Source organism: Salvia splendens, chromosome 6, assembly GCF_004379255.2.
Source record: "Salvia splendens isolate huo1 chromosome 6, SspV2, whole genome shotgun sequence".
Taxonomy (NCBI): Eukaryota; Viridiplantae; Streptophyta; class Magnoliopsida; order Lamiales; family Lamiaceae; genus Salvia; species Salvia splendens.
This window is the reverse complement of record NC_056037.1, coordinates 34,047,283-34,074,183: the sequence shown is the minus strand read 5'-3', so window position 1 is coordinate 34,074,183 and position 26,901 is coordinate 34,047,283. Positions and strand designations below refer to the sequence as shown.

At 37.5% G+C, this 26,901-nt stretch overlaps 2 protein-coding genes and 1 pseudogene across 2 annotated transcripts; 2 read left to right on the top strand and 1 right to left on the bottom strand.

The window, feature by feature from the left end:
- Window positions 1-8,472: 8,472 nt before the first annotated feature.
- Window positions 8,473-8,949, top strand: LOC121809167 (transcription factor TCP12-like). The gene has a single exon (XM_042209708.1). The coding sequence runs from the start codon at window positions 8,473-8,475 to the stop codon at window positions 8,947-8,949; it is 477 nt and encodes a 158-aa protein (XP_042065642.1).
- An 11,437-nt stretch (window positions 8,950-20,386) lies between these two features.
- LOC121809871 (protein CHUP1, chloroplastic-like) lies at window positions 20,387-25,037 on the bottom strand. The gene is made up of 9 exons (XM_042210702.1): window positions 24,212-25,037; window positions 24,021-24,112; window positions 23,178-23,930; window positions 21,780-23,093; window positions 21,556-21,687; window positions 21,222-21,403; window positions 20,974-21,085; window positions 20,711-20,854; window positions 20,387-20,622 (listed from the first exon to the last, which is right to left on the bottom strand). Exons 1-9 carry the CDS (start codon window positions 24,315-24,317, stop codon window positions 20,527-20,529), a joined length of 2,931 nt encoding a protein of 976 aa, XP_042066636.1. The 5' UTR covers window positions 24,318-25,037; the 3' UTR covers window positions 20,387-20,526.
- LOC121809166 lies at window positions 24,752-26,851 on the top strand (annotated as a pseudogene).
- The last annotated feature ends 50 nt before the right edge of the window (window positions 26,852-26,901 follow it).

Genomic DNA, 26,901 nt, shown 5'->3' with positions numbered 1-26,901 from the left:
TAGACTTCTATGAGTCTGGATAGATGAAACTCTAAATGATTGAAATTTCATGAATTGTGAAACGTAAAGTATGCGTGTGATTACTTGATTGTACTAAAAAAAAAAAAAAAAAAAACACTGGTGGGAAATAAGTAAATACTACGGCTCTTGGAAAATGTTGTGAAGATATGAACCGTGAGACACTATGAGATTATACAATTGCTTTTGTTTAACCGTGAGGTATGATGGCGTTGATTGTGCAATATATGTACGACGTTATGTGGTGAAAATTCATGACCGATGAAGTACGAGGCATCGTATAGAACCACTATTAAGGGGAATGTGGAACTTTTGAACCTTGTTGCAAACGTAGGAGCCATATGAAGCTTGAGTTAGGTAATGATCATATATACGTGAAGTACGAGGCTTCAAGCTATGCTTGAAAGTATAGAGTGCCTAAGAGGTAGGCCAGACTAAACGTGCTAGAACTTAGTTGTAAGTTGACAACTGCAATATCACTTTCCTGAGTGATAAAAACAACGAAAAATATATATTTCGAACTTTGGTGTATCCTCACAATGGCGAGATCATACCTAAGATCTAATTAAACTATGCAGTCTTGCATACCATGCCAAAATGGCTATGCGACACAAATGCGATGACGTTTACGACACCTTAAGACCACGTGTACAGCGGCAATGCTTTTCGAAAACTATGTGGCATGGCAAGAAGACTTTGAAGATGCGACAATCAAAAGAAATGTTATTAATTTCGACGATACGATGAATCTCAACTTGGAATCCACGATTCCATAGAATGATGTTACCACGTTCAAGCTCGCGAAAAATGTGCGAGGGAGTACAACCCTCATAGCTAGAATGAACGATATTTAAATCAACAGTACTTACTTGGATTCTAAATTCCTTTCGGGACGTTTTAAATAAACGTGAGCCCTTGACTATTTAAACACCTTGGTTGACTCCCAATTTGCAAGTAATGCCCATTGTACTCTCTTCATCGAGTTATGACTCGCTTTCAGTTCTTGAAAAATTTGTACTTGCCTTCGTAACCTCGGACATCTTGATTAATCGTCTTCTTTGATTCATTTTTCGTAAGGACAATATTTTGACCTTATGAACTTCCGTCATTGAACTTCATTCCTAAGGTCGTTTGCAGTTATGACCTTCAGTATAATCACACCTCCGGTCCTATTTTCTTCAAAGGATGGAATAATCTTCTTGGAACTACTGGTTCATCTCTTTATTTTGTAATCATGTATGTGGCAAGTTCTTTCTTGCAGAAGTGAAATTCTTTTTAGCTCGGTTTCACTACATATATTGTTTCATACTCAATGATTTTTCTTTCTGCAACACCAAGTTAAGGCCATCCTGTTCCCTTCTTCCTTAACGGGTTAATCGTGTTAAATTTCTGAAAAGTTCCATTCACTTTGAGTTGTCTTTAACAAACCCGCGGACCCATTGATGTGATCTCATCTTTTCCAATAACATGATGTGGTTGAACCATCATTTGTACTACTTCATGACATTTGCCCATGTTTCTAAATCCTGCCGCGACTGAATATTTTTTTTGGCCTTGATATGTTGAACGATATCATTCATTGCTGTCCGGAATTTTTGCAAATTGTGATCTAGCAGTCGGCTATGGAATTTGAGAATTTTTGCAGTTTCATCCTGTTTCCATGACCCATCTCATGTTCTTTCGAGCTCTCATCAGAAGTAAATTCTCAAATCTCTATGGGTTTTATTTGATACCTCTAAAACCATTTGATTCTCAGAATGGACGTTTTGAGTCCAATGGAGCTCAATCATTGCATTCATGTTCTTGTTTACTTTATTAATTTTGGAGCCTTCCCGACTAAAGACATCCTTAAAAATGTTGCAACAATTTGAAATCTGTTCATATCCAAGTAAGACTGTTGGGTCAAATTTCGAATCCTTGATACTAGACGGTAGGAAAATGCAGTGGTCGACTCGGATATACACAAGGGATAAGTTTCTATAGTCAGACATGCTCAAAAATGACACACCAACCAGAAGCGTCGACATAACCGACAAGATACATATATGCGTGAACGATCGATTGAACGATAAGCGAATAATGAATATGAGAAGATGTATTTACGGTCACCATCGTGCGAGGAAATTGTACAGGGAGTACGAGCCCCTTCATAGAGTTTATTGCACAAAATAAATATCGTCAACGAGGAAGAACCTATGAAAGGTGACGAGAAAGAGCCACGTGACGGCGATACGATCGAGAAAAAAAGTGTGATAATACCATGAATATTAGAAAAAAAAAAAAAAAAAAAAAAAAAAATCGTGTGGAAGTTGGAAGACAAAAAGAGAAGAGTTAATAGAAATTTTCATGGGAGAACTTAAGTTAGTCGCTCACGATTTGCAAGTTATGGCGATGAGGGATATCGACGTAATTCTAGGAATGGTTTGGTTAACCACGAATTTTTGCGACGATTCGTTTTAAGGAGAGACAGATATCTCTACAAGCCCCGGGCAAGGAACCCACCTTATGCTATGGAATTTTGATGAACCGGCGAGCATCTATCATCTCCGCGCTTCAAGCTAGTACGTTGGTGAGGTAAGGACATCCCGCTTATCTCGTCTATCTACAAGGAGATGAGAAAGGAGAAAAGAAAATGGAAAACGTAGCCGTCGTGCAGGAATTTCCGGACGTCGCTCCTGAAGCTTTGCCTGGACCACCGCCAGATCGGCAATTGGAGTTCACAATCAATCTAGCACCAGGGTCGGCACCTGTATCTAAGGCACCATACAGAATGGCGCCTAAGGAGTTAGAAGAACTCAAGATACAGCTCCAAGAGCTTATGGACCTGGGATTTATTAGACCCAGTGTTTCACCATGGGGCGCGCCGGTGCTTTTGTGAAAAAGAAGGATGGATCAATGAGGATGTGCATCGACTATAGAGAGTTGAACAAGATGACCCTCAAGAACAAATATCCACTGCCAAGGATAGATGACCTATTCGATCAACTTCGAAGAGCCGGTGTGTTCTCTAAGATGGACTTGAGGTCCGGGTACCATCAGTTGAGAGTCCGAAGAGAGAACATACCGAAGACGGCTTTTCGTACGAGATATGGTCACTATGAGTTTGTCGTGATGCCGTTTGGTTTGACGAATGCACCCGCGGTATTCATGGACTAGATGAATCGAGTGTTTCATCCCTACTTGGATAAGTTTGTCTTGGTGTTCATTGATGACGTGCTTGTGTACTCGAAGAACGAGAAGGAGCACGAGAAACATCTACGAATCGCCTTGGAAACTTTGAGGAACGAGAAGTTGTACGCCAAATTCAGCAAGTGCGAGTTTTGGCTAAAGGAAGTAAAATTTCCTTGGTCACATCGTGTCGAAAGAAGGAATTCGAGTAGATCCCGCTAAGGTTGAGGCGGTGCAACAGTGGAAAGCACCTTCAACACCAAACGAGATTCGGAGTTTTCTAGGTTTGGCGGGATACTATCGAAGGTTTATAGAAGGGTTCTCCAAGATAGCGAGACCTATGACACAACAACTCAAGAAGGGAGTGAAAGTCAGTTGAACTCCCGAGTGCGAGGCTAGTTTCCAACTCTTGAAGGAGAAGCTAACTAGTGCACCAATCTTAGCTGTACCGGAACCTGGAGTGAACTACGTGGTATACACGGACGCTTCGAAGGTGGGACTTGGATGTGTGTTGATGCAAAACAACAAGGTGATTGCTTACGCATCCCGGCAATTGAGGCCGCACGAGTTGAACTACCCAACCCACGATTTGGAGTTAGCAGCAGTGGTACACGCCTTAAAGATATGGAGACATCATCTCTACGGAGTTCGATGTGAGATCTTTACGGACCACAAGAGCCTGAAATACTTCTTCGAGCAAAAGGATTTAAATATGCGACAACGAAGGTGGCTCGAATTGGTGAAGGACTACGATTGTGGCATAAATTACCACCCCGGAAAGGCAAATGTAGTGGCAGATGCCTTGAGTCGGAAGAGTCATTCCCAACTAGCCACTTTTCTCACCAAGGAAGAAAGCTTGGTCCGCGAGTTTTGTAAGATGCGTTTGGAAGTGGTGAGAGCACCGGAAACGGTGGAAGCGCGAATCGCCACTTTAGTTGTTAAGCCTGATCTAAGGACAAGAATCGTTGAAGCGCAACGAATGGATGCGAAACTAGAGGAAGTTCGTATAGAAGTGCGAACCGGCGAATCTGGACGCTTTAGCGAAGAAGGTGACAACGCGCTTACCTTCCAAGGAAGACTGTGCATACGGGACGACGAAGAACTTAAAAACGAGGTGATGAGCGAAGCTCACGAGACCCCTTATACCGCCCACCCAGGAAGTACGAAAATATACCAAGACTTGAAGAAGTCCTTTTGGTGGAATGGTATGAAGAGGGATATAGCGGCCTTCATGGAGCGCTGCTTAGCCTGCCAACAGGTGAAGGCTCTACATCAACGACCGTATGGGAAGTTGCAACCACTAGAAATCCCCGAGTGGAAGTGGGAGCACATTGCCATGGACTTTGTGACAGCCTTGCCAAAGACGCAAAGAGGGAATACTGCCATCTGGGTAGTTATAGACCGACTCACCAAGAGTGCGCACTTCATACCGATACCCATAACCTATGGATCTAACAAGCTAGCTCAAGTGTACATAAAAGAAATAGTGCGACTACATGGAGTCCCCGTGACGATCACGTCTGACCGTGACCCGAAATTTACGTCAAGATTTTGGATCAGCCTATAACGTGAGCTAGGCACTCGACTGAACTTCAGCACGGCTTTTCACCCGCAGACGGATGGGCAATCCGAGCGAACGATCCAAACCCTCGAGGATATGTTAAGAGCCGTGGTGCTAGACCGAGGAGGGAGTTGGGAGTCCGCACTCCCATTGATCGAATTCACCTACAACAACAGCTTCCAGGCAACGATAAATATGGCGCCGTACGAAGCCTTGTACGGGAGAAAGTGTAGATCCCCGCTCTACTGGGACGAAGTTGGTGAGAGAAGGGTACTCGGGCCCTACGCAGTCGAAGAAATGGTTGGAATCGTCCGACAAATTCGTGCAAGGATAAAAGAAGCTCAAGACAGACAAAAGTCTTACGCGGATGTACGACGAACCGACTTACAATTTCAAGCTGGCGACAAGGTCTTTCTCAAGGTATCCCCGTCGAAAGGGATAACGCGTTTTGGTGTCAAGGGAAAACTAAAACCGCGATTCGTTGGACCTTATGAAATCCTTGAAGGAGTGGGTCCTGTTGCATACCGCTTGGCGCTACCTCCAAGCCTCGGGAACGTGCATAACGTCTTTCATGTGTCGCAGTTACGGAAATATGTGTTTGACCCAAAACACGTGATTCACTACCAAGAAGTCGCGTTGAACCCGGACTTGAGCTATGAGGAGAAACCCCAAACGATTTTAGACCGAAAGGTCCAGAACGTGAGAAATAAGCAAGTTGCCTACGTGAAGGTACAGTGGAGAAACCACGGGCACGAGGAAGCCACGTGGGAGCTTGAGGACAAGATGATGGAGTTATACCCAGAACTCTTCCTATGAGAGTACCAAATTTCGGGACGAAATTTCTTTTAAGAGTGGTAGGATGTAACGCCCCACTTTTTGAACCCTAGTTTTCGAACCCTAAGACGTTGTATTTATTGCTTTGATTGCAGGAATTAAATGGCGATTTATTATGTGTTTGTTTTGGTGACCTAATTTTGTTTTGACCAAGTCAAATTCGTTGATGTTATGACGTGTTATAATTAATTGATGTGGAATGAAATGTTGCGATGAATTATATTATTTTGGGGAGTGAGATTTAATTAGAGGCATAAATAATTACCCTGCCTTTTTATTGAGAAAATTCGACCACTACTATTTTTAAGGAGAGGAATTCTATTTTGTTGGATTTAATTATTTGATTGGGATAATTATCCAATTAAATCCAAAGCCTAATTACCCTATTTAATTCTTGATAAAAATCGGCCCCACTATTATTCCTAAGGAGATTTCGAAATCTCCTAGCTTTTGGGAGAAGAAATTATTCATTTATTTTTTTGATCCATAAATTATTCCTTTCCATGTTTTAATTGGAATATCCTAGCAAATCTTTCTATATCTTTATTTATTAAAGATTGGAAATTATTCCTTGTGGGAGGAATTGAATAACACGCCTATTTCCATAATATTTGGGAGGATTTTTATTAATTTTCTTGCTCCGTATTATTTTATTCTGCTCCGTGAAAATACCAAATAAAATCATAGGCTAATAAATTAGCCATGATTTTCGAAATCTCTCTCTTTTCTTCTCCCCAAAGTCACGTTAATTCCACCCCACAATCTTCCCTAATCTCTATCAAAATATTCATGTCATTAATCCTCCAAATTCCTAATTAATTGGAGATTCTATTCTAACCTTATAAAATACTCCTAACCTAAACCTAGCCTCTCATCACACGCCTCCCACTTCACTACACACGCCCCCTCCCCTTTTCATCTCCTCCCACACTTGTTCTTCCATTCACTCAAGATCATAACAATTTTCCAAGAGATTGTTGAAGAACCAAGGTTTTAATTGCTTCCTACCGATTATTTCGTCCAAGAAAAGGTACATTCAAACCCATATTCTTCAATCCTCTCCATCTAGACTTTCTTTGACTCCCTCATGCATGTAGAGAGTGTAGGGAATGCCGATCTAAGGGTTTGATCGGTGGGAATGTGTAATCGTTTGTGTGAGTACGTTTTGATTGCAATTGCTTGTTGATTTATTGAATCCTCGGTGATTGATGTGCGATTTCATGAAAATATGTGTTTAAGGACTCTTGTGAGCATGATTTTATATCAAAACCATGAAAAGATTTATTTTGAATGAGTAGGGATAAACCCTAATTCGAATTGCTATCAATATGAAAATCTGTGATTTCTGAACAGTGTGTTCTGATGTATTTTTGACCAACCAAACGAACTCCGATTTGACCGATTCTTTTTCCTGTGTAAACTTCGTGATGTCTTCTATATTGTGTGTAAATTTCGACCCTTTTGGTTGAACGATGAATTTATGGTGAATTTTTAAAGTTGACTGCGCTTTTCTGCCGAAAACGTGTTTTCTCGACCAGTAGGTTGTGCTTTCTGTTTGACCGACCTAAAAAGGTTATTTTGACATTAAATTTAAACTGTAAGTTGTTTGATGAGTCTACTGCTTGGTCGTAAAGTTTTAGCCCCAACGGAAGTCGGATGATTTTTAAATAATTTTTACAAAAAGGTTGCGCAGAGCTGCCAGATCTCTACTTGGGTTAAACAACTATAATTGTATGCTTGAATGACATACATGAATTTACATATGTGATGAGGTGATGTGATATGCAAAGAAGTGTGATATGATGTGATTCCTATTGTTGAGCGGGAAAGGGGAATGATCTAGGACATGCATGATTTTAGTCCATGTTGATGACTAATTGGGAATACCTTATCTAAAGGTGAAAATTCGTGCGCTAAACGTGATATCAAAGGAAAAGCGAAACTTGAAATCTAAACGGTCGAGGTGGGCTTCTTTTCTACCCTACGATATGTGTGGGTTTTATTTTATTAAAATCTTTTACGTATGACTGTGGAGAGATAAGGGTGGTTTAAAGTGATTATCATGCCTGATTTGTTTTGACATGCCTATCTGATGTGGCTGTTGCCACTGTTATATAAATCGAATTCGGGTCCTCGTAGGGCCGAAAACCCTACGTGGATTAGTGTACACCTATGGTAGATCGTGTGCTAGCGTACGGGCTGGCCGGTCTAGTGACCTGGTTTGCGGCCGCATTCCTTGTCATGTATTGGCAGATATGGTTGATGACGATGGGGAAAAATGACTGCGCAGTCGCTATTTTGAACAATGGAAAATGTTTCGGTGCCTCGGGTCTTTTAATCTCAAACCCCGATGGTTACCTACGTATGGCATGATAATAATATGTACTCTTACTTAAAATGTTTTCGGCACGAGCCACTGAGTATTTTCAAAAGTACTCAGCCCTGCATATGTTTTCTCTATGTGCAGGTTGAGCAGCGACGAGCGGTTGGTGGTGTTGAGCAGGAATTAATAATAAACTATGGTCGTTTTGAAACTCTGAGTGTCGTCGTGTCTTCACACATGACGTCACTCTTCTCTTGGATGCTTCCGCTGGGATATTTTCTTTACTTGTTTTTACTTGACTATGAATCTTTTTGATTAAATGTTGAAAACTCGTTACTCTTTTATTAATGTCAAACCTTTGGTCTTTTTACTTATCTTAATATAAATGCTTTTGGTTATTTATTTATTAAACTTAAATTCTTAGTCAAACTTTTATTGAAACCCTAGCCTTCTATGCCCGTTCTTTAAAACCCCTTTAAGTCGCGATCGCCCGCTTTTATTAACCCTAGAGGGCGGGCGTGACAGTCACAGCAAGATTTGCACTGCGAAAGGGATCCGAGACAGGAGAATGAGGCTCTCCCTCCAAGTCGCCAGGAAATTCTTCGATCTCCAAGACATGCTGGGTTACGACAAAGCGAGCAAAACCATCGAGTGGCTTTTCAGCAAATCCAACAAGGCCATGAAGGACCTCACCAACACCAAGGATGGTAAGAGGAGCGAATCTTTTTGCGAGGTCGTTTCTGGGGAGAACTGCTCGAAGAATGGAGGTAACGAGATGAGAGAGTCGAGGGAGAAGGCTAAGGTGCGGTGCAGAACAGAGGAGAAGGGGATGGTAAAGCCGGCCGAATCGAGCCCTAATCAGAATGTTCTAGAGAAATTAGGGTCTTCGCCATTAGATCGAGAAAGGGTTTGTGTAGCGGACTGCAGCCCTCTCCTGCACGATGTCGGAACAATCGAGAAGCTTCTGGGGAGTTCCACTACTGATCAATACAACTGCTCTAGTTTCATGGGATTTCTTGGAAACTGGGACATGTTTGAGCAATGATCACAGACTAAATTAAGCAGGTAATTATCCCAGCTCAATTTATTCACCCACCACCCCAGATTTTCTACTGTTTCCTCAACAATTTATTGGATGTGTTCCTATGTGTAAAATATTTATGGGTAAATCCCTTGAAAAGCATGTGGAGTAATAATATTCTTGTACTGGTTATTGTACTAATTATCTTAATCATAATCGAAATATTCCGATATAGATCATCAAGGCTGCATCTTGTTACCAATTTTTAGTATTGTGAGCATACTTAACACAATGTGTGTGTCTTTAATTAAATTGCTGCGGAAATCGGAAATCTACTTTTTTGTATGTGTTTTATCTGAGTGTTAAATTCATAAGAGAATATGATTCTGATAATAAATTGGAAACTAGTACTTAATCAAGCTTCAATACGCGTGATGAAATCAAGCTCATGGAGCTAGTTTTCAAAAATCAAAAGAATGTTAGATGGATTATGAAATCTTGCGATATATGGTGGAATATAAATTTTACTAGTATATGGAGTACTATATATGCATATATAAACTGTTGAAAAATTATTACCTTGGGGCTGGGAAGCATGATGAAGCTTTTTCATCTTCAAAGATGAATTTTCAAACATTTTTAATTTGCTTCTAGTGCTAGCTTTCCTGTAAATCAGTTTCTTCTAATTTGGTATTTATATACTACGGAGTAGTATATAATTATATTGTAGTATTGTAGACATAATTACTGGTAATAAAGTTCAGTTAATCAGATGAGCAACCGGAGGTAGACAATGGATTTATCATACATTTATTTGTTTTTCATTAATTTCTGCCGAATTAAGTAAAATACTATATTCTAGTAGTAATATGTTATCTTGTGTGGTTTGTGTCATAACTCATAACCGTCATTCATATTGATCGAATTCACGATATCAATGCATATAATTAATAATAATAACTAAATTTACCAAGCGCTATATTTTAAACATTTAATCTAGCAATAAAGAAGGAACTTTAGTAGTCGGTAGATTTTAACATGAATACAAGATTTTACTTATGTAAATAAATTGAAGCTACGGAGTCCGCCCAAAACAGCCGTTTGAGAGATTTTGATCATCAATAGCTCAGAAGAATTTAAAGTTTCAACTACATATGTATTTCTGAGCTTTTTTTTGATGGGGAATTTGGAAATTTGGAATTTGAACCATAAACATCTCTATCATTAGTGTGTCTGTGTGTGAATACACTAACTGTGTGTAGTATGTGCATTAGTGTATTTACCTATGTTCTTTTTATCATAGAATTTAACTATATAAAATACCAAACCCACTCTACAAATCTTGACTCCAAGCAGAGGTGCTGAAAATTACCTTTGATGTGTTGGGGTTATCGACTATGTGGTCTACATTTATAAAAGTTTTGGAAATGTTCAAATATGTATGTAATAAATAAATGCGTTTATCGAGAGACAAAATAATGCATGGCGGGAGAAAATAAGGCATTGGAGATTCTACAATAGTATCCGACAGTTCTGTGCTGCAATCATTTTGCATATATACACAAACATACATATATATCTATAAACTCAAAAATGAAACCTTGCTTAAAATAAAACACACGCACATATGTATATAGTACTACTAAAAAATAATGAATCGTTAATTCGAACTTAGCTCTTTTTTTTCTGGTTTGAGCACAAGTAACGAACCCATTTTTTGGCGGAATCGGACTAATCCTGCTTGACCAGGTTTGCGGATTAAGGCCGAAAGTCTCCCAGCAGGTGGTCCCATGACCTCAAGGTCACCATAGTCATTCATGTTACATCTTACTATAACATAGCTAAACTTAGCAATAATTAAATACCTACTTTGACTCTCTAATCATGCTTTAATTCTACGAGAGAGTTTTGTGGAATAAAATCATATATACGTACGATGCTGATATCCTATTTCTCTGAATCAATAATTAAGTAGTTCTCCATAACTATATTATACTTTATCAGTCCTTTTCATTTGGTCTGAAAAATCCAACCCTACTTCCCACCCATAAATCTTTGGATATGGGAAAAAGTTGAATCATTGAAATTATTTTTTGTATGTTTCTGCTGCGGCAATTAATGTAGTCGACCACAACTTGGCATGTAATTAACATTTAACATAAATAGAAAGAAAAATAAAGATTTATTCAGATCCACCTTAAAATTGAAATTAAATGGTGTTCAATGCTGAAAGTAGTGGGGCACCAGTGAAGATGATGGGAAGAGTGGACAGTAGTTATTTGGGTAATGAAGGAGTGTATTAATGCATTCACTCATTATTAGTATAATTATTATATTTTACAATTTCATTTTCATGTAGGAGAGTCTTATACAATTGTCCTTTCAGATTAAAAAATGGATCATATTGGATTATTGTAATGAACGATTTTGTGGATTCCGAATCTCGGATTTTGATGGTTGTGTTATTAGTTGCCTCTTTTTCTAACTTTATTTGGTGGAGAGAGATGTGTTGGTTGTGGTTTTGTGTTAATTTGCTTCTTGACTAGACGTCCGTCTTGTTTAGATAATGTTGTGTTGTAATTTTGTTGTTCTTTTTTTTGGTTGGATTAAACATTCTACTTTTAATGCTCTCCAACTGGTTTGAGCTTTTATCCAATAAAAGGGATCATTACATTTGAAAATTACTAATTCAATCTTCAACTCTTTAGCACACAAAAAATTGAAATATACAAGATTTATCTTAACCATTAATTGATATATAGTTTGAAGCCCTAAGTGCCCCATTTGGTAGTTCTACTAATTTTTAGCTTAAAATACCAAATTAAACTAGAATTCTTGAATGACGTACGCAAGTACTATATATATAAACAAAACATGTCTCAGAGGGGAAAAAAAACTAACAATCAGTCATAGAAATCATAATGATCCAAATAACATTATTGAAAAAAAGTACAGTACCTTTTGAATTAGGAAGATGAATCTTGAATCATTCACAACCTTATAGGGTGGTCTCCAACTGAATGCAAATCGTGAAAAGTTTTTATCTCTGTGAATATAGCAGAAAATGTATAGATATAGTCAGATAAATTCGGAAGTTAGAAATCCTCATATCATGTGATTTTGTCAAACACACAGAGCAAAAGCATGCGCATGGGAGAAAAAGATGGCCCTAATCTGAAACAAGAATAATTTTACTAAATTTGTCTGTTTATGAATGCTTCAATGTAAGCTGTTTAAAGTGGAATCTAGTCCAATAATAGCTACCAAAATTCAAGATTATAGATTCAGCCTAAAGATTTTTGCACACACATACATGTGTAGCTATATCAGCCATATATTTGTGTACTTGTTCATCATACCAAAAAAAGTAGATGGGCTACAATTATGCAGCTACTAGCAATTATATATCCTTGGAGAGAGAAAAGATATAGCTGAAAAATTAATTAAAAGCATAGAACTTAGATGTAAAGTAAATCTTCTACTTAAAAAAATGGCATATGATATACAGTAGTACTTTGATGTGTAGGGTTGCGTGGTGAGGGAGAAGTGTTAGGTAGCTCAGATTACGCTTAAATTTCGTGTATATCCATGTGATAGCACCTATGTTTTGAAAAAAGGGGTGCATTTTCTGTTTTGTAAGAAATCAAAAGTTGAGGAAATATCTTTATTTTTTATGATTAGGAGTACATGCTTTTGGTAATTTTGCTATGTACATCAGCCATAATTAATTTCTTCGAGGGTCCTTTTTCCATAATTGTGACAGTGAAATAAATAATATGCAATCTTGTGGTGATCTGAAAACATACAAAAATATGCATTAAAACAATACTTGTACTAATATGCATGTGTTTTCAGTGTTTCATAAAATGTTGGATATTGAAATGCATACAGGTTTGTGCCTATATAAAATGCATGTATATTGCATACATTCAAGCATTTATTTCACAAATATGCAAACCTTTTTAGTAATTCATCAAATTATTGAATAATTGAAAGCATATAGATTGTGCATACACATGATGCAGTTATTAAATGTATACATTATCTTATTGATTAAGCACTCTTAAGTCACCTCTTTGGTAATGCTTTCAATAGGCTTAGTCTCTATTGTACCTGTCGGTCTATTTTTGTTATTTCTTTGAGCTGAGACCTGTTTTGTGAATGGGAAAATTTTAATTTTTCCATCAAACAAAACCTGCCCATTGTCCCCAAATATTGGCCTTGTAACTGCACACATAAACATGATCTTGGAGATGTATTTTTTATTTTTACATGTTCGATGTGACTCACTTTCTCCTGGTGCCAAATATACACGTTGGGAACCTTGAGTGATGTAGAACCACTTCTCATCTATGTGGATGGTATTGCGCATGTTCTTAAACACAATCTTGTTTAAGATTTTGTCTAGTTCTATGGCTTGTAGAGTGAATGTCAAGCGTAGAAGCTTATTCGGGGCTGTTAAGTCAGGTCGTATTGCTGAAGTATGTGACCTAATTAACCCAACATTCACCCATCTCCAAACTGTGGTTTTACCACATCCTAATGCAACAGCTAAGCTTCTAATACTGCATCTTTGAGAGAAATGCAAACCTTGTAGAACAGTCATATCTAGCTGAATACATTTTCTGTGGTATCTAGACTTTTTAGAATTTACTAACCTTATGGATTCTCCTTTTTGTTGTTGTTGTTTTGCAGCATTCCAATATCTTGTGGTAGTCTGTCTGGACACGCCGAATTTCTGTTGAGCTTCTTTGAGAGTGCCACGAGGAGGTTTCCCATTCACGCACTTTTGGGGGATGAATTGAACTATCAAGTTTTTCTTCTCTGGTAAATATTCAATATGTTTTCCCATATTTTGAATGTTGGACTGGAGTTGAAGAAATGGGAGTATGAATCGATATTTATAGACTTAGTTAATGCATTTTGTATTGGCGGTAGATGTATCTTTTGGCAGAATTTCATTTGCCGCCACTTTAAGTTTTTAGCGGCAGGCGTCACTTTAAATTTCTAGCGGTAGATGGTAATGTAACGAAACAAGAGTTCTTCACTGTATTTATTGCAATTAATTTTAGTTGAATACAACATGTTAAATTTTATAGATTGTCCATTAAATTTATTGCATTTAATTTCATTTACTCTTTTCGGATTTTTTAATTTTGCTGTGTAAAATCAGATTGTAATTATTCCTTTATTACATAGACTTTACCAGAATATATAAAAATTATGAATTAAATTGCATTAATAATTTAATTAAGTCCTAAAGAAATCAAGTTAAATAAATGACAGTTAATTGGAATCAAATTATTACAATAAAAGAAAAAGAAAAAAAATATCACATCACTTTATCTACTTTATTATCAATCCCACTTAACCACTAAAAACTCCTTTCTTAATTTATGTGCTGAAAACTTATGCCCCTAATACAAGGTGACGAAGGGAGTAATAAGTTAATAACGATGAATGGCATCAACTCCCGTGTTATTTTTATTAACTTGCAAGCACTATCCACCTCATAATTGACATGCAAAAATGTGCAAAAATGTATACCCCTATTATTGAGAATTTTAGGGGGTCAAATACTCAAATGGCATACGCGAACTTTTATATATTTTTTCTTCTATCTGATCTTTTATGATTATGATCTAAAGAATAAAGATGATCTAGAGAGATTGTGTGTGTGAGAAAGGAAGAGAGATGAATAGTACTATATAACCATCAATACTCATTTTGTTATTCTTCTTCAAACTTCACCTTCACCTTCACCTTCTTCTTTTTCTTGCAATGATGATAATGATTTTTCTTCACCTTTCTCAAACTGTTCATCCATTTCTTGGTCTATGAAATATGTCAATGATACTTGTCGGCACATAAAATCTTAGTGTTGTAAAATTAAGTGATACCTATCTTATAAAATAATTACGATTGAAAACGATATACTGTACATTTTATGCTCTTAACTATTTTATGAAATAATTCAGCTTAATATACATATCGTGACATTAATTTATGTGACCTTGGATAATTGGATTCTCGTTTCCTAATTTATTCAGGGCAATTGGTCCCTAATATCATTAACTTTGCATAAATTCTGATTTTTCCCATGAACTTTCAAATTAGTACCATAAATCATGAACTTTCAGATCTGTTTGGCACCCGACCCGAATTCTATTTTTCCGGTAAACTGTATGCCAGCGTGTACAATCGGAAAATCTACGTGGATCCTTAACTTTCAGATCTATTTGGTATTTTCCCAACCCGACCCGAATTCTAGTTTTCCGGTAAACTATATGCCAGCGTGTACAATCGGAAAATCTACGTGGATCCTTACGGAACGACGTCGTTTCACCATCTAAATCTTTAATTGAAACCTAATTTTATTTTATTTCACGACATCGTTTGTCTTCTCACCTCCGGCGAAGTTTCATTCTTTGAATTTGTAATTAATCGTTCAATTGCAACTTCTTTCTGGGATCTTCGTCGAATTTGGACTCCATTCAGGTAATCTCAATTGCAAACTTGAACAAGGTTTCGATTTTTGTGAATTTTTTGTTCTTTTCTTCAAATTAATTTTCAAATAAAAACCTTTGTTTTCTTCAAATCAACAATGAAGGTTGCACCTTTCCACCTACTTTCATAACCTCCATTAAATTTAAACCATTCTTCAAGTAAGAGTGGTACTGCTTTTCCATGACAACAAAAACGACGGAAAATGAAAAAAGAAATTGAAATCAGGGACCCACCTCATCGACATTGAGGACGGTATTCGCGACCACGCGCTGAAATCGACCTCCAAAAATTGTTGTTGCTTTCTTCTTTACCAATAATACAAGAATCTTTGAAGAAATTCCCTAAACTGCGTTCCTAGGGTTTGTAAAGGGGAGAAACAAGGTTTTGTGTATGTATTTTTGTAGAGTATCGTCGCAGTGTTTCTAATTAAATTCTTTGTGTTTTTATTAAATTTGTTTTGTTTTTTTTTTGTTAGAGTTGTATTTTGTTAAATAGAGACTTAACTACATAAATGATACATATTTCAATTTTGCGCATAAATATTATTTGATCTTTATTTTATATCGTTTTTGGTACCTATTTAGGGATGTCAATGTAACCCGAACCCGTGGGTCGGCCCGAATAACCCGATAAAAATACAGGGTTAGGATTGTAATTTCGCAGCCCGAACTTAAAATCGGGCCATTCGGGCTGACCCGTTCGGGTTGTCGGGTTAGGCGGGCTGACCCGTTCGGATTACGGGTCGGCCCGTCGGGTTGAAGGCTTCTGCACAGCGAGCAGTTTTTGTAACGGTCATAACTTTCTCTACAAAGCTCCGATTGAGGCGTGCAATATATCCACGCGAAGCTCTTTCGAAGACGAAGAGAATGATATGTATTAGAGGTTTATCAGACTTCAAAATCGCGAGAAACATTGACTCAAACAAGGCTGCTGCACATCCACATTTTGTGTACATTTTCTAATCAATTTTCTATCATTTCTCAACAAACATGTAAATATACCAAAATATAGAAATATAATCAAAATCATCCAAGACAACCCTCTAAAACCATGCAAAATCCAAATACGTCAACCGACTATATAAGATCACAAAAAAAATCACCATGTGGTTCATGGATTCATAAATACGCGTATATAAAAGCTTTCTTTTAGTATATTTCCAATATAATAGTGCAAAGTGTTTTGACGCCGCTTCGTCATTGAATTATACGTACTTTGATGATTCTTAAAACAAAGATAAATTATTATTTGACTTATTTACAGCTGGAATACATTAAATTTGACCAATTATAATTCAAGAAAACTTAGAGTTACTCCAATTAGCTAGCATCTTGATAATTCACTCTTTAACAATTCAAAATATTTTTGTTACATCTACGATGCACCTCTCACGTTATGAAAATTTTATTTAATTTTCTACGAATTGATTTATGTTTGAATTTTGAAACAAAGTGTTGATTTATGTTTTAAATACATAAACATAAACATACTATTGATAGATATTTTGTAAATAATTATGTAATGAATAAGTTATTTAAATTTAAATAACTTAATCTTTTTTAAAAATATTAAAGAAAATTAAAAATATGTATTTCATTATTGAATGAATAATTAAAAATATGTATATAATTAAAGAAAATTTAAAATACCTATTATTTTTTGAAAATATTAAAAGAATTAAAAATACGCATTGGCCCGAATAACCTGGTGGGTTAGCCCGAAACCCGAAGGGTTAGGGTTAGGGTCGAACTTTTATAACCCGAAAAAATCATAACCCGAATAGCCCGTACCCGAATGGCCCGACAACCCGAACGGGTTGGCCCGAACCCGAACGGGTTGGCCCGATTGACATCCCTACCTATAAATCACATTTTTGGTACCTAATGCAATTTTCACCCCAAAATGCCCTCAAAACAAATACATTTTTCCATTTATGTCATTGAGGATATTTTGAGCATACACAAAACTAATACCAAAAGTGATATTATAATATCTTCTATCATTCTCCTTACTCTTTATACTATTATTATTAATCAATATTAATATGATTATTGTGATGTTATAAATTAATAATTTATTTATTTTTAATATAGTTCAAATATACTTAAATAATTATAGTTATAATTATATTTAATTATTATAATAATATTATTGTTATCATACTAAAAAATAGTATTAATTAATAAATAATTATAGTATAATTATTTAAATTATATCATATAATATTATATAATACTAACTATGATTATTATTATTATTATTTATTAAATTAATAACTAATCAATATAATTTTAATAAAAATTTAAAATTGTGAATTGTATTCATAATGATATAAACAATTGAATATTTTTAATTAGATGTTTCAACCATAAAATGAGTATAAAATAATTTAATTAAAAATATTCAATTAATTTAATTAGTTTAAATATTTAATTTAATTAGGTGTTTTATTCTTGATATATTATGAATGCAATTAGATGTATGTATAAAATAATAAAAAGAAAGAATAAAAAAGAAGAGAAATGAAAAAAGAGGAAACATAACTAAGGAGAAAAAAGAAAGAAGAAAGGAAGATAAAATACTAAAAAGAAAGAAGAAAGTGAAGAAAAAAGAAAGATGAAGAAGAAACTAAAGAAGAAAAAAAGAAATACGAAAGGAAGAAAAGTAATCACATGTTTGGTACTACTATTTAATTGAAATTTTCAAAAATATTCTCCATAACAAAAAAAACCACATGTTTAGTACCTAAGGTTATTTTTGTCACAAGGTACCAAAAACGATATAAAATAAAGATCAGGTACCATTTATGTGCGAAAGTGAAAGATCAGGTATCATTTATGTAGTTCACTCTTAAATAAAAGTAGTATTGTGTTTAATATTCCTAATAGATATGCCAACATGACATGCCACTTATAAGAATTTTGCCAAATAGGATTCAAAATGTCACATAAGCTAGCTGGATTTCTCTTTACCCGCCATGGGAAATACCAAATAGATCTAAAAGTTCATGATTTATGATACTAATTTGAAAGTTTATGGGAAAAATCAAAATTTGTGCAAAGTTCATGATATTAGTGACTAATTTCCCATTTATTTAATGTGGTTTGATCGAGAGCCTAGCAAGCTATCGAAGCAATTTTTAATTTATTTCCTCACAAAAAGTAAAGTTGACCAATGACTACCAATCCATATATACTCCCTACTTTCAAGATATGAATAGTAATTGAATTATAAAAATAATTAATCAAAGAGAATATAATTCAGGAGTTGACAATAACATATAATGATATAATGACCTTTTTTCAACTTTCTTGAATTCTAAGTTGAAAACAAACAAGGAATTCCATAGAAGAAAGCTTAAACAGTCAAATGAACAAGTCATGCATAATGTGTTTTTCACTGTTTCATTGATGATGATTGTGTTGCACACATTCTACACTTATAGCTAGGCTAGGAAGGATCTAGAATACTTCACTAATCTTTGTACAAACGAATTACAGACACTTAATCATAACTGAATTGCTAAGATTTCTTCTTTAACAAACCTCTAACAACAATGTCTATCCAAGTACTCTTGTGGTCCTCACTTTTGTTGGGGATATCCTCAGCAGTTTTCTGACATATGCTAGCTGACAAAGGTACTGCCTTGACTATGTCTTGTGCTCTTTCCACTCTTATGTGATCACCAACTTCACTCACTTCTGCAATGCACACAGCCTTGCTTCCATTTTCAACTTGATCTTTGCAAGGTCCTCTAACATAAGCAACATTTAATGAAAACTACCCCACCCCCCCCCCCCCCCCAAAAAAATTCTCTCTATTCCTCATTAAATAACACTATTAACTAGCTTAATTCGCACATATAAGCAAGTACAAAAAACCTATAAATTCCCACCCTAAGATTCAAGCTGTCAAGCGTTGAAAATTTCTCAATCCCACTATACAAAACTTCCCCTCATTATTCTCCTTATTCCATTGCTCCATGCTTCCTCTTCAAACCCTTCTCCTCCTTCACCAACTACACCCTCCACATTATTATGATCATCAAAATCCATCTCCTTTTATACTCCCTCTTCCTCTTCTTGCTTCTCTCTCATGAATTCCACCACCTCGAGAAGGCCGTGCCAGCGCCAGGATCGCTCTCTCATCGGAGAGCACTAGCTAACCACATATTTGATTTCACTCCATTCCTCAACCGCCAACGCCACCCGCGGGAAGGACCACCCCGGGTGACAGAGGCAAAATCGACCCTCGTTATGGGGTCGAGAAGCGATTGGTACCGACCGGTCCCAACCCGTTGCACTATTAATTAGCTCGAGCTTGAAGATATTCGGTATGGTTACATTGTTAGTGTGATATGTTACCAAATTAATTCTTGGTAGTCACAATATTTACTTGAATTATTTGGAATCGTCAAAGTGTTGTACATTTGTATGATGATGAGAATAAGCTTAGAATTCAAAGGATACGTTACTTATATATGTGAATGATTCTTTATTATTACATTTTGATATTTCTTTTAATTAGTTTCAATAATTTATGGTCGATAGACATTGTAATGCATATATTTGGAATTTGATGAATAAAGTTTTATGGGCATTTTAAGAAAGATGAGTAGTTGTGACGGCACGGGAAAATTGGGTGTTTTCTTAATTTAGATAGCTTATGATTATTGCTTTAATTAATTTTGTCTGGTCAAAAATACTAGGAGCATATACTGCAGCTGATTATACTCCCTCCGTCCTACAAGAATATTCCATAAAATTTTGGCGTGTGTGCGCCTCACTTGATGAGCTGGCTAACTAGACGTGTATTCGGTTGGCCCTTAAAACTTTTTTTGAAAGAAGTCCATTTTAATCTAGTTCACATAATAATATCATTACTAAATCCTTAACTTTAGATTTTTTTTTACTTTTTTCATATAAAGATGAAACAAGGTAGGAAGCAGAAAGGGTATTGTTATAATTATTATATAACTGATCTAAGTAAAAGAAATTGTTCTTACAGATGATAAAAATGTACAACTATAATGAGGACATACAAAAAAGAGCTTTCGTAAAGAATATATATATACTCCATAAAACAAAATTAAATTCATTCTTCTTGTTTATTATTTGCTGTAGCAGTATTAGCACGGCTTCTCAGCTCTTCAAAAGCCTTCATGCTCTCTGCATCGAACCCTCCCGCAAACTGAAACAAATATTCGAAAGGTCATGAGCTCGGATTCCTTATTTTCCGACTATTTTTATTTTTCACCAGCATTTAAAAATTTGTATACCTGATGCACTCTGAAAGCAAACCGGACACCTTGTAGGAGCAAGAATTCCTTGTTAGGTTCCTTCTCCGGTTCATTCATTGCATCGAGCTCTGTTGCAACACGCTTCATGTATTTTCGCGCTAGTTGAACAGACGAAAGCTTGATCTGCATATGAATGATAATTTGTGTCATTTATCATGAAAAACATGCTAATGAACTTGAATTTATAACTGATGGTTGCATGTTTAAGCCCAATTTTGATTCAGTTTTGGGATGTTGCTTACCTTGCCTACTACTCCAGAATCAAGAAGCCACTCCACTGGAATGCCAAATTCTTTATACCGGGAAACGGCCATGTCTCGTGTTCGTAGCAAGGCATAGACACCATTCTCCACTCTGTGAGAGAGGAAAGTTACAAATAATCAGCAAAATAAGTTTGAAAGGCTAATGTTTTTTCTAGAGTTACATCGACCATTTGAAACTGATTTAAGTAATCCAATTATCCGAGAGTGTCTTGCTAGAGAGAACTTACTTTTCGAGCAACTTATACATTTTCTTCAGGGCAGCATCACAAGGAAGATTCTCATCATCAGTGAATGTTGTAACGAGACTCTCCAGTTTCCTGAGGTCCTGATACTCGAATGCTGCTTCTCTTAATGCATCTGCTTTCCCCTCTGGCCAGTCGAAGTGCTTGAGGACTGCGCGCTCATCAACCTAGCACGAATGGGAGCACAAAAGATTCGTTAACAACATCTTTTCTAATAATAAACACTTGTAACATGATCAGATTACAATTATCATCAAAGACAAATAATTTCCAAGTGCAATCCATTTATGATTTCCCAATTATGAACAGAGCAATTTACCAAGAAGGAGAGCTCCTCGTCTAGCCAGTTTACGAATGCCAGCAAATCATCTACGTTTGTAAAAGAAGCTGCTCTGACTTCAGAAGCCAATGACTGGACAAATTCACCTTGGGTTTCCACATCAGCTTTAACCTGTTTAAGAGTTTGAGATTTGTTGCATTGTTAGTTTTGACAAAGGTTGAGTGATATTACTACTGAAAGAAAGAGTCGGAGTTTTAGCATACAGCTAGCAGGAAGGATGATCTGTTCTCAATCTCCCCAATCATGTTGCTTCTTGCTTCAGAGGTGTTTGATGAAGTAGAGATCAAGGCGTTCGTATTCTTCGCCTCCCGTTTCATCAATGACTGGTAGAACTCGACAAGTTCAGGAGCCCGGTGAACTTTATCACCACCTGCACCCCCTCGGGTAAGACTTCCCGGTGGAGGCGGAGGGCGAGGAGGCCCACCTGGTGGGGGTGGAGGCGGAGGTGCACCTGGAGGGGGAGGTGGTGGAGGCGGCCCTCCTGGCACTCGGCTTGGAGCACTCGTGTTAGTGTCACCTGAAGCACCTCCTGACGCCTTGGGGGGTGGTCGAGGAGTCCTTGGAGCGCGTTTCTCAATCTCTACAAGGTGCATTTTGCTGATTATTGGAGAATCGGTTTTGCTCTCACTGGACGGGTCATTTGCGCTTGCAGAGATAATAGGTTTCTCTTTTATAAGAGCAAGTTTTGGGGGCAGAGAAACAGATTTACCATCCACCCTCAATGGGTCACCAAATTTCACAGCTCTTGCTTGCTGAGCTTTCTCCTTGATATGTTTCTCTCTCTCCAATGCGAGCTTATGCCGGTCTTTGTATGCAGGATACTTCTCGTCTAGAACGCCTTCGACTGATTTGGACATCAAATGGAAAGATGACGCTACATTGTTGAGTGTATCACCAGAAGGCAATTTTGGAGTTTCAGGGGAATTGAATTCATCATTCTCTCCAGTTCCAAAGCTAGTGATGGCAATGCCATCTCCTGCATTTCTTAACATCAGAGCTTCTAGGGGGCCTTTAGGTTTGAGGCTTCTAGCTGGTGATCCTCCTGCAAAAGATCGAGCAGGAGAGGAGAGAGCACTTGAGTCGTCTCTCTTTCCCCACCTCTTAAGCTTCTGAATCAAACTAGGCTTCTTGCTAAGGCTGCTGAATCTGCTCGTGGAACTATCAACAGACACATTATCAAAATCCTCACTGTCAACAGAGGTATTGTCGAAGTTGCTCTCCATATCCGTGTCCCCTCCTCCACGCTCCGATCCTGCATACTCTAACATGAGCTGTTTAGCCTTCTCTTGGGATCTCGGGCTCAAACTTTTATTGAGATCGCGAGCTGACACTTTCCCGGACGGCGTTTGGTAGTTGCGCAGCTCAAACCTTAGGCACGCGTTCACCCAACGAAGATACACAAGCTCTTCAACTTCACTGAATCTGTTCATTTGAAGCCCTTCGACTTGCTTAACGAGATCCTCGTTTGCATGCTTCATTTCATTCACCTCTTCTCTCACCTTGGCCACCATTTCTGTCTGAAGGAGCACAAAACTAGATCATATCAAGAATCTGCCAGCAAAATATGCTTGTACAAATATGCAGTGTGAAATAAAAATTACCTCAGTAATGTTCGAAAGAGTTCTAACTTGGGATTCAGCAGAATCCAGCTTCACTATCAGTTCCCTCTTTTCATACTGCAACTCTTTGTTCTTCCTCTTAAGCTCCATCACCTCAACCTCCAACTCCTTGACGGCTTTAAGCTTCTTGTCGAGTTCTGCACTTTCCTGCTCTTTGGTTTGAAGCCCACTAACTTGCTGCTTCAGCAACAAGAGTTGGCCTTTTGTCTGGTTGGCTTCAAGCTGAATCTGCTTCTGTAGTTCCTTTATCTTCCTCCTTGCTGTATCAAGCTCTTTCCGTGCAGCGACTCCCTGAGACAGCTCCTCTTGGAGTTTCTTCCTTTCAGCCTGCAAAGAGTTTATGGTTATGTTGAACATGTCAATCTCCACTGTCTTGATCTTAAGCTGTTTCTGCAGCTCAGCGATGCTCGATTCTTGCTCCTTGAGTCCGTAGTACTCTAGCAGCTCCCCTTCGAGCTTCACCTCCCTCTCTTCCAACTCTTTTACTAGATCACGCAGTCTCTCCAGCTCGCTTGCATTATTAGCCATCTCACTCTCGTAAACCCTGTCTTTCTCTGCTTTGAGATTCGCGGCCGTGTCATACTTATCAGTAGGCAATGGAAAATCAATCTCCCCAGACAAAAGGCTATCAAATTCTGGCAAATACTCATCCTCAAAATCAGGAGGGCTGCTTAGAGCAGGATTTATGATGCTGTTGATCAACTTCACCTCTTCTTTATCCTCTTCCCCTTCACCCTACAACATTTCAAATATCTTACAAAAATGTCAAAATTACATCAACAAATCCATGAAATCAATCACATGTAGATATGTATCTGTAACCACCTCTTTGAAATCCCTATCTGAATAAACAGCATGCTCCTTCTCTTCCTCCCCTTCATTCCCAGACTTGTCAAGTGATGCTTCATCATTTTCTACTGCTCAAAGCAACCAAATTTCTAAATGAATAAGCATGCAAAATTACAAGCCTACACAAAAGAAGCTGCTTTTGATTCATTACAATACAATAAGCATACCTTTGAGTTTCTTTGAATTGCCCGGTGGCCTCGAGTTCTTGTTACTAACCTGCTTAACTGCAACTGCTGCAATAGCAGCAACAACAAAGCCTAACCTGACAATCATGTAGGTATTGTTGATAGAAAATACTGTGTTTTCCACTCATAGAATAATAAAAACAGTGCCTCAAGAGGGCTTTCCCTCATCTCCCTCCAACCCCATATCTCATGCTTCAATCCAAGAATCCATACAATCACAAGGAAAAAGATTTCTTCTTTCCTAGGAATTAGGATATCAAATTATACAAGAAATTATTTTTATTTCTCAAGAGCATTATCATCACAGAAAATAAGAAAAAAACGAGAAACTTGCTGGCAAACAAAGTTTCTGATAAATAGAAATATTCAACACAGTCAGTGGAGTATAGGAGCTACAGGAGCCACCAATTTTCGAGTGGCCAATTGGCAGTTATCCTCCAAGAGGATTGCAATTCCACAAACAGGTGGTGGGTCTGACTCACTAACCAGCAAATAACTGACAGTATATATTTATGGACTGAAATGGCAACAGCAAATGATAGAAGTAAACTTCACAAGAATTAAGTGACTTGTATAAATGTTGCTTCAGCTTCATTGAGCAATCGTGGTTAATTGCAACTAAAAATGAAGTTTTTTGTCAAATGTTGTCTTGTTCATTGGATTGCCATAAAAAAAGGCGGCATTTAAAGTAACACACCATAAATTAGTAACGTTTCATGTTTGTATTTTTGCAATAACTACTTATTTTTTTCGATTACTTGTTTTCATTACATTATACAGAAAAATGTTAAAAATAGCATATGGTTGGAAAGCGAAAAAAAGAGGAGTTAAATTTGAATTTGAGTAGGCTGAGAAAAGGTAGAATTGGCATTTATTTGGTGGATTTGCGTGAGTGGATTGGTGCATATGGATGGATAGAATTAGTTATCCATAACAAAAGTAGATTAGACCAAAGATTTGAGTGTATTATTGGATATGCTTTTTGGCTGCATTTGTAATTATTTCTCTGTAAACATGAAAATTGAGTGATACTATATCTATATAAAGCTGGTGCTCACACTAAAATCCGACCAAAATTTAATTCGTTACTAGTGGACCCCACAACATGCATGCGAATAAATAGAGTGGCCCATTGGGTCGACTCTGAGATTTGGCTGTGAGGCCGTAAAGTTATATAGTTGGGCCTTTGGCCCTGTTACACTAGTTCTTGTTTGATACCATTAATTTGAATTAAAATTACTCTAGTTAAACCACATAGCTAGGCAGCGGCAGATGCCTTTCTACAATGCAAAATCCATCGACAAAATTCACGCAACTAATCAACCTACAATATATTCCTTGAAGCAGCTATACATATGGACTATTAATCTTTTCCAAAAACGACAAAATACGTGGATTACAAAGTGATGATCACGATCAGTTGATTTCCTATATATAGCAGTTTCCAATACATACATACATAGCAATAACAAGAGAGGGAGTTCAGTTGCAAGGATTTCAAGGTGGGGAAGTGCGAGGGCGAGAAGCAGATCGAGGGCAAGAGCGACGTCAAGTCGTTGTTGGAGGCCTTGGATAGGAACAACGAGTGGTTCGACCAAATGATCACCAAGAACAGCTCTGTTCTCTTGAGGGGATTCGACGTTGAGAACGCCGTGGAGTTCAACGACATCATCGAGACCTTCGGCTCGGAGGACATCCGCTCCACGCACCCACATCCACAAGAGGGTCTGGACGGCCAACGTAGGCCCCCTCTCCGAGTTCATTTACTACCATCACGAGATGGTCCTAGCTAGTAACTACTTTGACTTTTTTCTATTTTGGTCCGTCTCATAAAACTCTTAGTGTCTTTTCACTTTTTATAATATGATTCACCTTTTTTTCTCTTTTTATAAAATAATATGTATTTTCTACTCTTAAGATATCTAATATTTATTATGTCCTTCTAGATAAAGGAATTCCCAAAGAAGGTGTTACTATTCTGTGAAGTGCCATCACCGGAAGGAGGTGAGATGCCTTCGTACCGAGTTTCCAGGTGACGGAGGCTGAGGTACACCTTCACAGCTCTGAGCAATGACAACACGGGGTCGCGGTTGGCAGGATGCCTTCGCCACCAGGGACCCTGCCGAAGCCGAGAGAAGGTAATGTCTTCTCTTACCTTGCATGTTTTTGCTATCTAGTTGTTGAATGAGCTGAAGGTTGCGTTGCGTGTTCAGGGCGAGGGCATTGGGGATGGACGTGGAGTGGCTGGCGAATGGTGGGGTGAAGACGATACTGGGGCCGAGGTGCTTGACGAGGGTTTTTGAGGGGAGGAAGGGTAGGAGGATGTGGTTAAACACGCTCGTTGGGATGCACGGGAAGGACCTCAGCTCCGCCACCATGGCCGACGGCTCTGAGATACCTGCCGATGTGGTCAAGAGATGTGAGGAGATAATAGAAGAGGAGAGCATCCAGTTCAAGTGGCAAAAGGGTGATATCCTATTCTTGGATAATTATGCTACACTTCATGGAAGAAGGCCTGCACTTCCACCCCAAAATAAGATGCTCTTCATTACTAAAATAACTCATCATAGAGCATATATACATGGGCATCTACTGTTACTGTTAAATTTAACTAGTAATTGATTGTGTCATTCCTATCAATTACTATAAAATAGATTTAATCTTTTGAATGA

Bases quoted from the DNA above. Each gene is read 5' to 3' on its own strand.
- LOC121809167 (XM_042209708.1), top strand. From the start codon at position 8,473: ATGAGGCTCTCCCTCCAAGTCGCCAGGAAATTCTTCGATCTCCAAGAC.
- LOC121809871 (XM_042210702.1), bottom strand. From the start codon at position 24,317: ATGATTGTCAGGTTAGGCTTTGTTGTTGCTGCTATTGCAGCAGTTGCA. The intron at 23,931-24,020 runs GTGGTTACAGAT...GAAATGTTGTAG, and splicing joins CAGATAGGGATTTCAAAGAG to GGTGAAGGGGAAGAGGATAA. The intron at 21,688-21,779 runs GTATGCTAAAAC...ACTCTTAAACAG, and splicing joins GATCATCCTTCCTGCTAGCT to GTTAAAGCTGATGTGGAAAC.